Source organism: Fundulus heteroclitus, chromosome 22 (genome assembly GCF_011125445.2).
Source record: "Fundulus heteroclitus isolate FHET01 chromosome 22, MU-UCD_Fhet_4.1, whole genome shotgun sequence".
In the NCBI taxonomy this organism is placed as follows: Eukaryota; Metazoa; Chordata; class Actinopteri; order Cyprinodontiformes; family Fundulidae; genus Fundulus; species Fundulus heteroclitus.
The window spans coordinates 13,836,157-13,849,448 of record NC_046382.1 but is presented as its reverse complement, the minus strand read 5'-3'; the positions used below and the strand labels follow the sequence as shown (position 1 = coordinate 13,849,448).

The 13,292-nt window shown below is 40.2% G+C and overlaps 1 protein-coding gene across 1 annotated transcript in view; it reads left to right on the top strand.

The window, feature by feature from the left end:
* Window positions 1-13,292, top strand: part of ptk7b (protein tyrosine kinase 7b) — a 112,560-nt gene that overhangs the window by 57,506 nt on the left and 41,762 nt on the right. The window contains exon 2 of the mRNA XM_036125889.1: window positions 9,474-9,770. Coding sequence (XP_035981782.1) covers window positions 9,474-9,770 — 297 coding nt within the window. The remainder of the gene's footprint in view (window positions 1-9,473; window positions 9,771-13,292) is intronic.

Here is a 13,292-nt window from a genome sequence, read left to right as displayed (position 1 = left end):
ACTAAAGTTAGCTTCTGCTTTGAATTAGGACACAATAACAGAGCAACAGACAATTAGAAAATTAAATCCTAGTGAGAATATAAGTGGACGTTACCATCCAACCATCATAAAGTTAGCTTATGCTTTGAGCTAAGAAAACTGACGGTGACCGACAATACGAACAATAAGTACTCATCACTATGTAAATGCTACAACCAACCACTAGCTGCTAGCAAGACTAAAGTTAGCTTCTGCTTTGAATTAGGACACAATAACAGAGCAACAGACAATTAGAAAATTAAATCCAAGTGAGAATATAAGTGGACGTTACCATCCAACCATCGTAAAGTTAGCATCTGCTTTGAGCTAAGAAAACTGACGGTGACCGACAATACGAACAATAAGTACTCATCACTATGTAAATGCTACAACCAACCGCTAGCTGCTAGCAAGACTAAAGTTAGCTTCTGCTTTGCATTAGGACACAATAACAGAGTAACACACAATAGGAATAAAATTAACCTTAATGAAATGAAATTTCGAAATGAAATTTATTCGAACATGAACATGATACAAATATAAAAATAAAATAGTGCACAGTAACAAGAACCTTAATGCCCCTTGTTGATTATTCACAAGCAATGATGACATTACAGCACAAGTGTACATGAGAAATTTAGAAACCTAACCCCAAGTGGCTTTATAACATATGAGTTTACTAATTAAAATGAGGCGAGGTCAGGAACAAATGAGGGTGACATTAAACTTCTTTTTAACATCTTTTTATCTGCGATTAGCGATGTGAACTTAGTTAGCATAACGGTTCTAGATTTCAAATGTTCCTACCTCCTACCAAAGTCTTCATCGGGCTTCAAACATGATGAATTAAGGTGGAGGTTTAAAACTCAAAAGAATAATTAAAACAGCTTTCTGTTGCATCTGAAGCTCCTCGTTGGTCCTTTGTAGACCTTCAAAACTCTGTTTTTACTCTGCCGTCATTGCTACATTAACAGTACAAGATAACTTTAAACCTAAAATGTTTTTACAAACAGTGTTATTGTTTTTCTTTCCAGCAACATTAATATATTTCCAAAGAAGGCCGTGCTAAAGAAACGGACAACTAGCTGTGGTCTTCCGTGATGAGCTCTATTCATGTGCCTGAACTTTAATTTATCTGACAAAACTGTCTAAATAGACCTACTAATGGTTATGAAATCTATATTTATAAACAGTTGGAGTTTCCTGTTTATTTAACTATCCAAGTGTGAAACATTTTCTTGTTGGTCAAGCCTGAATTTGTGTTGTAAATTCAGCCAAAAATATCACAATACTACATCGTATGGTTCAGGGTAAGGATTTTATTAGTCTAATTAGACTAATAAATACAGCTCTAGACCCCATTTGAGAAAATTGTTAAATGTCGTTTTAGTATTTAACTCCTTTCCAATTTTTAGATGATCACATTTTTTTCTCCGGCCTTTCGGTGTCAGAAAACTGCAGCAGCTGGAAGCTCTGCTTTCAGACAGCATCTTCATTTTTTTCCTCTCTGCTTGCTCTCTACCCATCCTGTTTATTTAAAAAATGTATGACTGTTTTTCATGTCGCTTCTTGCGTTGGCCCTTGTTTGACCTCCTGATTGACAAGAGCCAAGGTAGGAAAGCTGTTTGCCTTCCAAGTCAAGCACGTTCTCGTAGATCTTAACGAACACAGAGTTTCTATCATAGATCTGATTGAAGATCTTTAATTGCTCCAAGCCTTTGTTTTTGTGTTTTTTCCCCACCCTATTCCTTTAAAGTTGAGCTGATTGGTATCATAGAGCTGAAGTTGTAATGTTTGATGCTGCTTGACGTGTTCCAGCTCTCATCTTTAACTGGGTTATAGTTATCCACGCTTTGTCTGAGAAGTGGGTTATAAAAATGGAGCAGTTGTCATGTCTCCATTAACTGTGGCAGGCAAGAGGGAGATGAAACTTGTCGCCGAATCGAATTTTTTTGTGTTTTTTTTTTAAGTTTTTGCGTGAGATCTTGGAATATTTATCAGTGAGGCATCAAGGTAAAAATAACAGCCGGGTGGAACGCCACCAATCACTGTCTCACGCGTCGCCGGCGCCTCTCGCTTTCAGCGACGCCGAGGCTCCTGGTTCTGCCGGGCCGTCACCTTAAAACGTTTTTATAGCAGCTGTCCCGTGTTGACACGGCTTGCTGAGGAGCTCCTAAACCACACGGTCGGGGTTATTTGAGCTCACACCGTGGGTGTTCCTGGAGCCGAGTGTTGGTGGGGTGTTGCTGTTTGTGTCTGTGCACCAACAGGCCACCCCCCCCCCCCCCCCCCCTCCTTTGACCTGCGGCAGGGCTGGGCCTCGTGTGTCACCGCTGCTCATCGTCACCAGACAGAGGCATGTTTAGGGAGAGTTCCAGATAACAATGCTGCGCGTGATGGGCTGCTGGAAACTCACAATCCTGATGACATTGATTTCCACTGATAGCATCTCCCTTTATGCTGCTCGCCTGAACAAAAAGGAAGAAGTTTCCTTTTTTCTTTCATCTCGCATGTGTAAACGGCACTTTGAATACCTTTTTTTTTTTTTTTATAGCCAACTGGTTTGATTTATGTAGACAGAGATTTTTATTGTTGTTGCATGCTTGCTTTTCTCCTCTGTCCTGATTGCCGGCGCAGCAAGTTTCACCTCCGCAATCTCTGCATAATCTCTGACAGCTGACAGAGAGAGAGAGAAGAGACGTGGGTTGGTGATGAGCTCATTATGATGAGTTCTGGCTGTCAGGGCGACTTGAATGCATCTTCAGCCTGACAGCCCGGCAGTCTCACCGGGCCTAATGGGGTTCGACAGTGCAGCGAGCCGGGGAGCAGATATTCCCGTCTCCGTCCTTAACCCCGGTTCCCGTCTCATCCGATGTCTTCCAAGTCCTCAAAATCCGAGGATTGTGTCTCACTTCTGTGCATAAACAGCTTTCTCTTTACAAGTGGCACAATGAGAGCCGCAGACCAACTTTGATGTCTGTCTGCGTTTGTGAAACAAAAGGGTGCTGGAACAAAACTCCACGTCCGTTAAAAAAAAAAAATAATTGAATAAACAGTTTTGTTTTTTAAAAACCTGATTATTGGCACTTGTCTTTTAAGTGTTTAGAGCTGAAAATTTGATGGATTTATTCTTGCATTATGAGAAATCAGCATCTCCGCCCGTTGGTAGCATCCGCTGCATCCGCTGCAACCGCTGCAGGTCCACCAGGTTCTCCAAAAGCTTTTTCCCTGCTGCCATCAGACTGTTGAACTGCTGCTGAACTATAACTCATAAGCTTTGCACAACATTCGCATATTTGCACATTTTGCATCATTGCATCTCCATCTAGCATTACAACACTGCAAAAACAGACCTTAAAATAAGTAAAATGTTCTTAAAATTTGGGTTTTTGTCCTTGATTTGAGCAGATAAATGACATTATCTGCCAATGGAATGAGTATTTTGACCCCTAAAATAAGAAAATTAGACATCCTGCACTTGAAATAAGACGACGGAGATGAGTTGATCCTATTTTAAGTGCAAAAATCTTTTTCCATTGGCAGACCATCTTATCTACCTGCTCAAATCAAGGACAGATACACTAATTTTTAGAAACTTTTACTTAATTTTAGTTCAGTTTTTGCAGTGAAATGCTGCCAAACTCTTAGTTTCTAAATGCATTCTTGCACAAATGCCCTTTGTACAATCAATTCTGCACATACAAACGGTTTTAAAAATACTCACCTGTACACTGTGACTGCATTGTCTACATTTAAATTGTTTTAAATCACTGCTGCACCTTATACTGTAATTTAATTTTTACTGCAATTTACAAGCTGTATGCAACGAAATTTCGTTCCTTACGCACTCTGTGCATACAAAATGACAAATAAAGTTGTCTAAGTCTAAGTGGTAGACGGCGCAGCCGCTGTGTGGCACGTTTCATCCAGGAACCTCCCCATCCTGCTTTTGTCCGCTATCGGCGTTTTGTTTGTCCTTTTTATCTGAAACTCTCCCTTTCAACCGGTCCGTCTTTGAAGGGGAGTTCAGATACCGCTGCTTATCTCCCCAAAGCGCCACTCACTGCAGACCCAGACATTTTCTTCCCTTCATCTCTCAGAGGGCTCAGTAAAAAGAAAGAGCGGGACCTAATTTAGCTATTCTGTGACTTTCTGTGACTGAGCGGCTTCTAGTAGTTGAGGAGGAGGTCCGGGACGGCTGCTGCGGTTTTGTGCTTTGTTTACGCGATGATGTTCGTGCTGTTTCGGGGTTTGGGCACGTTAGTGGGGAATATAGGTCAGGTTGCCATCGCTGTTTGAACAGAGAGTAAACTTGGCAGTCTTCTTCAGATATGAGAGCCAAACTCTCCCCCCTCCTTCCACCCAAACTCACTTTTATGTCTGTCGTCAGACGATGGGACAGCTCATCTTCCTGTGTGGAGACATTTCCCGGTGGTCATTCCTTCTGTCCTCCAGTCTTCTACGCACCGGATGAAGCAGCCAATGCTCGCTCAGGATGCAGCCGCTGTCTGCGCGCCTTTTCTCGGTGGCTTGTTTGGGTTGACGTTGAATCGTTAGGCTGATTTCTTCGGCCCCATATGCTGCTTTTCATCCCCGTTTTTACACAGATGGAACGAATCCGCTGCCTCGCGGGGGAAGTTGTTCAGGGGGCCGTTTGCTTAGATAGTAAAGGAGTTGTTTCAATCCGTGGGGCAATAAATCACGCAGCGCCTCCATACAACGCCGCAAACCAGATGCTGAGCCGATGATTGATTACGCTTTGCTATGTGTGCATTTTGCCATAAATCCCAAATATTTGTGGATAAACCTATTCAGCAGACCGCAAACCTAAAATATTCTTGGTTTTTAAAAAGTATTCATACCCCTTGAACTTTTCCACAACTTTTTTTCACCTTTCACAAACTTCAGTATGTTTTTAAAAAAAAAAAATGTAATTTAATGTTGGATGAACATAAAGGAACCGACACGGTAGGGCTGAGCAATTATGCACCAGAAATAACATCTCGGTATTTTAAGGCTGATGCCAATATATGATATTTATCTCGATATGTTTCGTCTTTTCACAAAGTAATTATAAAAAGGCGTCTCTAAATCAAAGCTTTACCCCAAATGTCCCACAAGCACATTTATTAACAAACAGCTGTAGATAAATGTGAGAAAAGCCCAGTATTTATCTAGATAAATATAGATAAAAGCATTATTTTTACACAACAAAGACCATCTGGATATAAACAAAATAGTCCCATATCTGTTTAAAAAAAATCTTTATCTTTACAATTTCTATATATTGCCCAGCCTTTTGATACAGGGTTTTCTAAATAAGTTTGACATGCATTTATATTCTGAGCCCCTTTACTCTGATATCCCTAAATATACGCCAGTGCAACAGATTGCCTTGAAAAGTTACTGAATCAGTAAGTAGTTTAGTGGTTAATTACAGTAGTTTAGCTCTAATTTAATCTGTGAATTTTAACACAGAGCAAATTTGGCCTCTGTCCACTGGTTCTTTATCTTTAAGGGCAATATCTTCACAGACAAACCCTAGTTAAAGTATAAAAAAAAAAAAAGTATCATGTTATACTCAGGTTTCTGAGTTCACTTTGTTTTTGTAGTAACTATAACCACAAATGTCTGACAACTTTTACTCAAAGGAAGACCTAATATAGCGAGAGTGATCTATGTCCTGTTCTTGTCGCTGAACTAAGACTAAAAAAAACATCTTCTAACCCAAAAGAAAAAAATAATCAACCCTAAAACTGTAAAAACTGTTTTACAATAACAGACATCAAAGACTATTTATGTGTGTTTTGAATATACAAAGATTTAAAGACAACTTTTCTTCAAAGATCTGTTTTGCTGGTTTGATTTTTTTTTAATTGAGCAGAATTTTGTTCTCAGATTTCTATTTAAAGAAAATATAACTTTCTTTGGCACCGTAAGTGCTTTCAGTTTCATAATAAATGCACACAATTGATCTTTTTCCCAATCATGTTGAAGCTATTATCACCTTTAATTAAACTGATGCTTTTTCTGTGGCTGTAATGTTATTGTGGTAAAAATGGTGATAAGTTAAACAGCTATGAAGGCTTCTGCAATCCACTGTATCCTCCAACTGATGTAGCACCACCGGTGGAGGATCAAACGTTTATTTTATGCATTATTCCAGGTAGCTCTCTCGCTGTTTCCGCTTGTAAACAAAGAAAGGAAAAAAAAATCAGTTTTTCTGCAGAGCAAATTGCTTTTGTCACACGAGAGGTTTGTCTCTTTCTACTTCCTCTCAGCAGCAGAACAGCACCTGTGAGGCTGTTTAATGTAGAAGTTTACTGAACCCAGACGTTGCTCCTACAGAACATTTTATTGTCTCTGGGCGTTGACGCTTGTCCCTCCAGTCTGTCCACCATTTCTCTTCACCTCTGCCTCGCCTGTCGGGTCCAGCCGCCTGCATCTGGGCGGGCTTTAAGTAATGCAGTGGTGGAATGTGAAGGGTCAAAGACCGGCTCGTCTTCAGCAGCCTCCTTTATGTGAGATTGTTAAAAGACCGGCTTCAGTCCTGCAGGAGACTCCACCACCCCCTCACACGCGCGCACCCATCGTCACACAGGTGAAGTTGTGCTTAATTGACTTTAGATGGACCGTTCCTGGTGCTGACAGGCCTTGACGTCTGATAACATCGTGCTGCAGACCTGTTGGAGACGGTTATTGAGCAGCTGCCCAAACAAGAGGGCACCGTGCAGTCGGAGCAACTCTGCTTGGATCTTTAATCTAAAGCACGGTGTGGGAGGAAAACCGTATTTCCGTTTTTTTGTTTTTTTCTCACGGGGAGTAAAGGAACGGCGGCTCCCGTCAGCAAATTACTCACTGGCAATATTTTCACTTGGATGCTGTGTACTGCTCCGAAGCGTTTTGGCCAGGTTAACCTAAGTTTTTGAAGTTCAGCTGGCTGAATGTGTGCAACGTTTTTAAGAATGGGTTGAAAGAGGATCTGATGCAAAGTCTGAAGGGAGGAAAATGTTGGCAGAATTGAAAAAAAGAAGTGATGCCATGCATTCTAACTGGGCCTGCAGATAGAGGCCTACAGCATGACAGATCCTCTACCATACCCAACAACGGGCAGGAGTAGCTTCTTTGTTTCTTTTTCTCTTTTTTTCCCCGTTCCCTCACATGTTTTCTAAGCTAATTGGCTTTGGGTATTAAAAGTGATTTATTTTGTTTCTCTTAAACAATTTCTTTGTTGCTTTGGATCATTATCCTATTGAAATAACCAGTTGTTACTGGGTTTACAAAATTCACTCATAAGACAGTTCTTTTGAAATAGAAATGAGCCCATAGCATCCTTTTTTAAAGGAGACGTATGCATTTTTTTTTTTTGCCCTAAAATACCTTTTTGTTTTTTTGGTGCACTTGGAGGGTGCACTTGGAGCGTCTAGGATTGCAGAAAAGTTTAATGTAGTCTCTCCAGGAGCTGCATAGATGTCTTTATATTCTTTTTGGGTCATATTTTTAAAGCCCTGCAGTTTCAGTGTTTGTTTTTTTTTTTTTGTTTTTTTACGTATTTTCTGCCAAGCTGCTAAGGGCATGGATTTCCAGCTTACCAGTCTTGCGAATCCACCATTTTTATTTCTGAGGGGTTTTGTAGCCTAAACTGTAAGATGCCGAAGCTACAAGTCGACATCGTTTGTCCACTTGTAGTCCACATCTTTGAAGTCCCCCTGCGTACTACAAAGATGGCCGATATGGTTGGAATGCTCTGTAACCTGAAGGGGGGCATGCTGTGAAGTTCCTCCTTTAGATTTAAAGTGACAGAACCAAAACAACTTGCAAGGGGGAACATGGAGGTAAATTAACGAGGAATTCAGACCAAAACATTGCAGTTCCTCTTTATATAAACCGCAACTGAATGATTTCAGTGTGAAAAAGAAGAACTGAAAAGCATGTTAACAGATATTTAACAGATATCGGCATGTTTAGCTAGGTAGCTCTTCTTTGGTGGGAATTTTCCGACTGGTGAAAACCATCACAGATTTTTCTTACACAGCAAGTATGTTCTCCTCTTTTTCCTATTTAGATGAAATGGACAGTCTTAAAGGTCCCTAGATTTTCTAATTAATTTAATTTGTAAAGATGATAAAAGGCTTCTGCTGCATTTATTTTGGGATTTGTCCCAACTAGAGAAAATTCTTTAATTTTATGGTTGGATTGTTCTTAAGTTTTTCTATGTGAGAAAATGCTTCTGCAATACATTGTTTTTAGCCAAGAAAGAGCACATTCTCACTTTTTAAGATTTTATATATAAAGGCAAGGCAAGTTTTTTTTTATAAAGCACTTTTCAATAATAGAAAAATTCAAATTGTTGTATATGAGCAAAACAAAAGAAAGAAAGAGACAGGAAGAACATTTGAGACAAGATCAGCAGCAAGTCTGATACAGTATGAAACAAGTTGGACAACAAACGTCCACATTAACAGTTCAACAGTTAAAACTTTTAACAAAATAGGTTTTTAATCTTGATTTAAAGTAAGCCAGGATTTCAGAATTGTACAGTCCTCTGGCAGTTTGGAGCGTAGGAACTAAATGCTGCTTCTCTATTTCTGTTTTTTAAACAGAAAAAGGAGTATTTTAAAGTCTATTCTCTGAGATACAGGGAGCCAGTGTAAGGACTTTAGAACTGGGGTTATGTGCTCTACTTTCTTAGTCTTAGTGAGGACGCGGGCAGCAGCGTTCTGGATCAGCTGCAGCTGTATGGTCCACTTTTTAGGCAGACCTGTGAAAACACTGTTGCAGTGATCAATTCTGCTAAATATAAACGCCTGGATTAGTTTTTCCAGATCCTGCTGAGACATTAGTCCTTTAATCCTGGAAATGTTCTTCAGGTGATAGGATATAAAGTTACTTACGGACACAAAAAAAATCCCTGTCCTTTAAGTATAATTTAAACCAGTTTATAGCTGTACCAGAAAGGCCGACCCAGTTTTTCTGATATATTAATTTAAAAAGTCTCAACTCTGTCTGTTTACCTCGAATTGCACAAAACTGTTGTCACTTTCATTTAGATGTGGCTAACAGGAGTAAATGAAGCTGAAACCGGTCTTGTTTACAGCATCATGAAGTAAAAATAAAAGCTTTACGAGTGCAGGAGGGGATGCAGGTCTTTTTTTTTTTGTGTGTGACTCTTGGGTTACCCACTCACACCGAGGCGTCACGAACAGAAAAAAAGCAACAACATTATTTCCCTAAGTTAAGTCTGATCTTTTTACAGCATAATAATTTACCTCGAGTCATTATTGTCTCAACATCACATTCTTCCACACGGCTAAGTGGTTGCTGCGGCCTACAGTTAATGAACGGAAAAAAGCTATAAAATGTTAAAAGCTGCCCAGCCGTGATGCTCTCTCCTCGTTTACATTCCCCTCTCTCTCTCTCTCACTCTCTCTCTCTCTCTCTCTTCTGTTATCCAGTTCTGTCCATTCAGGCCATCTCCATCCAGTTCACCAAGGAGCCCAAGTCCCAGGATGCTTTGCACGGCCGCAGCGCCATGCTGCGCTGCGAAGTCGGCAACCCGGCCAACATCACGTACGAGTGGTATAAAGACGACCAACGCCTGGAGAACACGGAGAGGCGCTTCCAGGAAGGGAGCAACCTGAAGTTCATCTCGGTGGATCGGCAGCTGGACGCCGGGAGCTTTTACTGCAAGGCGCTAAATTACGGCACAGGAGAGATGCTGACGTCCACTGAAGCCTCCTTCAATATTAAATGTGAGTAAACTGACATTTTAACAAGATGAGTAACCTTTGATCTGATGGGTTCAGTTGCAGCTCTGGCTCCGTGTTTAGGGCAGCGTTGTCCTGCCAGGAAGTGAACCTTTAGCTCCGTTCTTCTCATCAGCTTCCTGCTCAAAGGAAAGCATCCCACAGCACGATCCTGCCACTACCACGTCTCCTGATAGAGATGGTTTCATTTTCGGTGTCGACTTCTTTTAGCTTTATTCCTCCTGGGGGAAAAAAAACAACAGATTTCTAAAATGCACGACTAAAATGTTTCCTGTCAACCACTCCTTCCACAGGAGTTTTGAATCTTTGCATCTCACCCAGAGCGACCAGGAGCCTCTTGGCTGCTTCTCTGATTAATGTTCTCCTTTCGCGGCCCATCAGTTCAGCCGGAACTCCACATCTAGAAGGGGTTTACTTCCATAGTTCCATAGTTTCCTTTTTTTTTCCTTAGATAAAGGACTTAAACAGTGATGTATTTTGTATTTTAATTAGTGGTACAAGTATGGCTGGATGATATACAAAAAAAAAGCATATTGATAAAATAGAAATCGTATTGATTGATTTCAATAATTATTAACAAATTCAAAATAATATTTTGATTGCAGCTCTGTATATTTTATGCTATTTTTAGATACAGATCACACAAACACTGAATTCAAATTCAACCCTTTATTCAACCAACTTTTCACCAAAACTGTAAGGTTTTAAAAAAGGAAAAAGAACGAGTGATCTCTGAACTCTCTGAAGGGGGCGGAGCTTGGTGAGAGAGGTTCTTGGGTCTGCGTTGTGATTGGTTGGGAGGATGTAATGACTTTATTATTAACCTACATGGCTAGAATGCAAAAGGAAGGAAAACTGTTAATCTATTGAACTTTTCATTGATTTTTTTCCTATCATCGATATACATCTGTCGATTTATATATATCGTTATTGAATTATCGTCCAGCCCGAGGTATAAGCTTGCTAAATGCAAGTGCATACACTTTTCCGATTATTAAAAAAAAGTTAACATTTTTTACATGTATTGATCATTTTTGTCCCTTTTCACTTCAGTGCACTACTCCCCCCCCCGCCCCCCCTCCATATCAAACTTGTGAACGGTTCTGTTGCGCTATTTAATGGCGCCAAGGCCAAGCGTCGAGTTTCTGGTTAAAAAAGCAGAACAAAAGTCAGCATATTGGATGACGGGTTGTATGAGTTAGAGGAATGTTTCCACCTTGTTGGCTTGTTCTTTCTGGCTCCTTCTTTCTACTGGAAACTAGATCCATGTGCCACCAACCATGTGTTTCTTGTTGCCTGTGTTTTCATCCCTGTTGTGTAACACTGTCTTTTCTCATATAGCCTCAAAAGGCCTTTGTCAAGAACTCACAGACCAGCGTAATTTACCTCCTGGCTGTGTAATTATTTAGATTTCGTTCATTACTGGCCTCTTTGCTCCGGCTTTTTTACTCGCCTGCTTTTGTAAACTTTTTGTCCCCTTTTTTTTTTTTAGACAGGAGGCTCGCCAGCGTCTTAATCTAGTTTAACCTCCTAACTAAAGATGAGTGGCTCTCCTTGTTTCTGAAGATGCCCGGGGAATTTAACCCAGGTCCGTGTGGGATAAATAACAGAGAGCCCTCAGGTACCAGTTGGTACTGGAAAGCCTTTTGTGCGTTTTAGCCTTTGCAGAGACAGAAGTAGAAGGGATGAAGAAGGAAAAAGGGGATGAAAAATGTCTCCATCTGGAACACGTTCTCTTCCTTGGCTACATTCAGATGGTTTCAGGAGGTTTTTCCTCGCAGTGATGATGCTTGTTCAAAGGCTGATTACAGGAACAGATGCGAGTCCAGACCGCCCCCTCTCTGCGTTCTCGAGAGACGGGCTGATCAGAGGCAAACGGGCCGATTCTCTGAGCTCCGTCTTTTAAATGTGTAGCTTTAGCCAGAAAGACCCAGCATGTCTGTTTTTTTGAGTTTGAAGATGGCTGCAGTCATGTTGGGACTGCCAAATAATTTATTGTGTCAGTGAAGATCAACCCGACACACTCCCACAGATTAAAGTCATAAAAAAAAAAAGGGAACGGGTTCGACAAGAAGTGCCAGTTCTTCTTCAGGGTTTCCATCGTGATCCAGGATGAACTGTATTTGTCTGGCGCGTCGTTAACATTATTCCCACGCACTTAAAGGAACTCTTCCTTATCAATAAAAGGCTTTTTGTTTGAGAAAACAATGCATCTGATTATGTGTTTATATAAGACAACAGTGTGTTTACAATGTGTTGAATTCCAGAAGCGGCAGAAATTTCATAATGAATAAAAAAAAATCTCAAACACACCTTATACCAAATGCATGTTCTCAGAAATCTATTGCTTAATATTGCAATGACGATATTCATTACTTTTAACTCTTGCAGTTCTGACTCTTTTCTTTCATCACTATGTCCCCACCTCTCTGTGTGAGCTTTTGCGTCTTCTGCCACTAAAGGTATGCATCAAGTGTCCAACTGGCCAAATATGATTTACGTGCAGCTTTTGCATGCATTGAATTTGAAATCCTACCATAAATTGACATCAAGGAGTCTTTAGTGACTGGGATATTGCACACAGTGATAGTTGAGTCAAGTTTATTTGTATGGCACATTTCATCTGCAAGGCAGTTCAAAATGTTTTACATCATGAAAACATAAAAACAAAGTTTATAGGCGTGCAATATCTGTCACTGTGTGCAGTAGTTTCAATTCAATATACCGTGCAGCTCTATTTTTTTTTTCAATTTAATTTTATTTTTATAGCACCAATTCATGAAACATGTCATGTCAAGGCACTTTACAAAGTCAAATTCAATCAGATTATACAGATTTGTCAATAAATTTCCTAAATAAGGGAACCCAGTTGATTGCATCAAAGTCCCAAGAAGCAGCATTCACTCCTGAAGAAGCGTAGAGCCACAGGGAGAGTCGTCTGCATTGTTGATGGCTTTGCAGCAATCCCTCATACTGAGCAAGCATGAAGCGACAGTTCTTAGTTTTGCATCAAACTGTTTGTCGTCGTCATCGCAGGATCTCTGTGCGCATTAAAATTATAAAGGGATGCATGGAACATAATAAATGTTGTCTAAATTTCATGATTTGCACTTTGCGTACACTGCAGTGCAAGTCCACTCCTCGATTATAATGCCCAAGATGCTAAATCTCACAAATTAAGTTAAAAGCATAAATGAGAGTGAGAGAGGCATGCGGTTACCATCTTGGCGATTATTAGCCAAAGTTAGCGCGGCCGTCTAATTTTCTGATAAGGTGCACACCGTTTTATCTTGTATCAAAAGCTCAAGGAACATTAAGAAACATTACAAACTTTTTTTCTTTTTTATTGGTTTTTAAGGTTAACACGTTTTGTGGTTTGAAATGACAAACGTATCAAAATGTCAATGTAGAAAATAAATCTCGTAGGTAAAAGCATGTAATTTACCCCCAATAATTTACTGTAATATAATGCTTCTCCTTAGAGCAAAACTTAACTTCTGGTTGTGT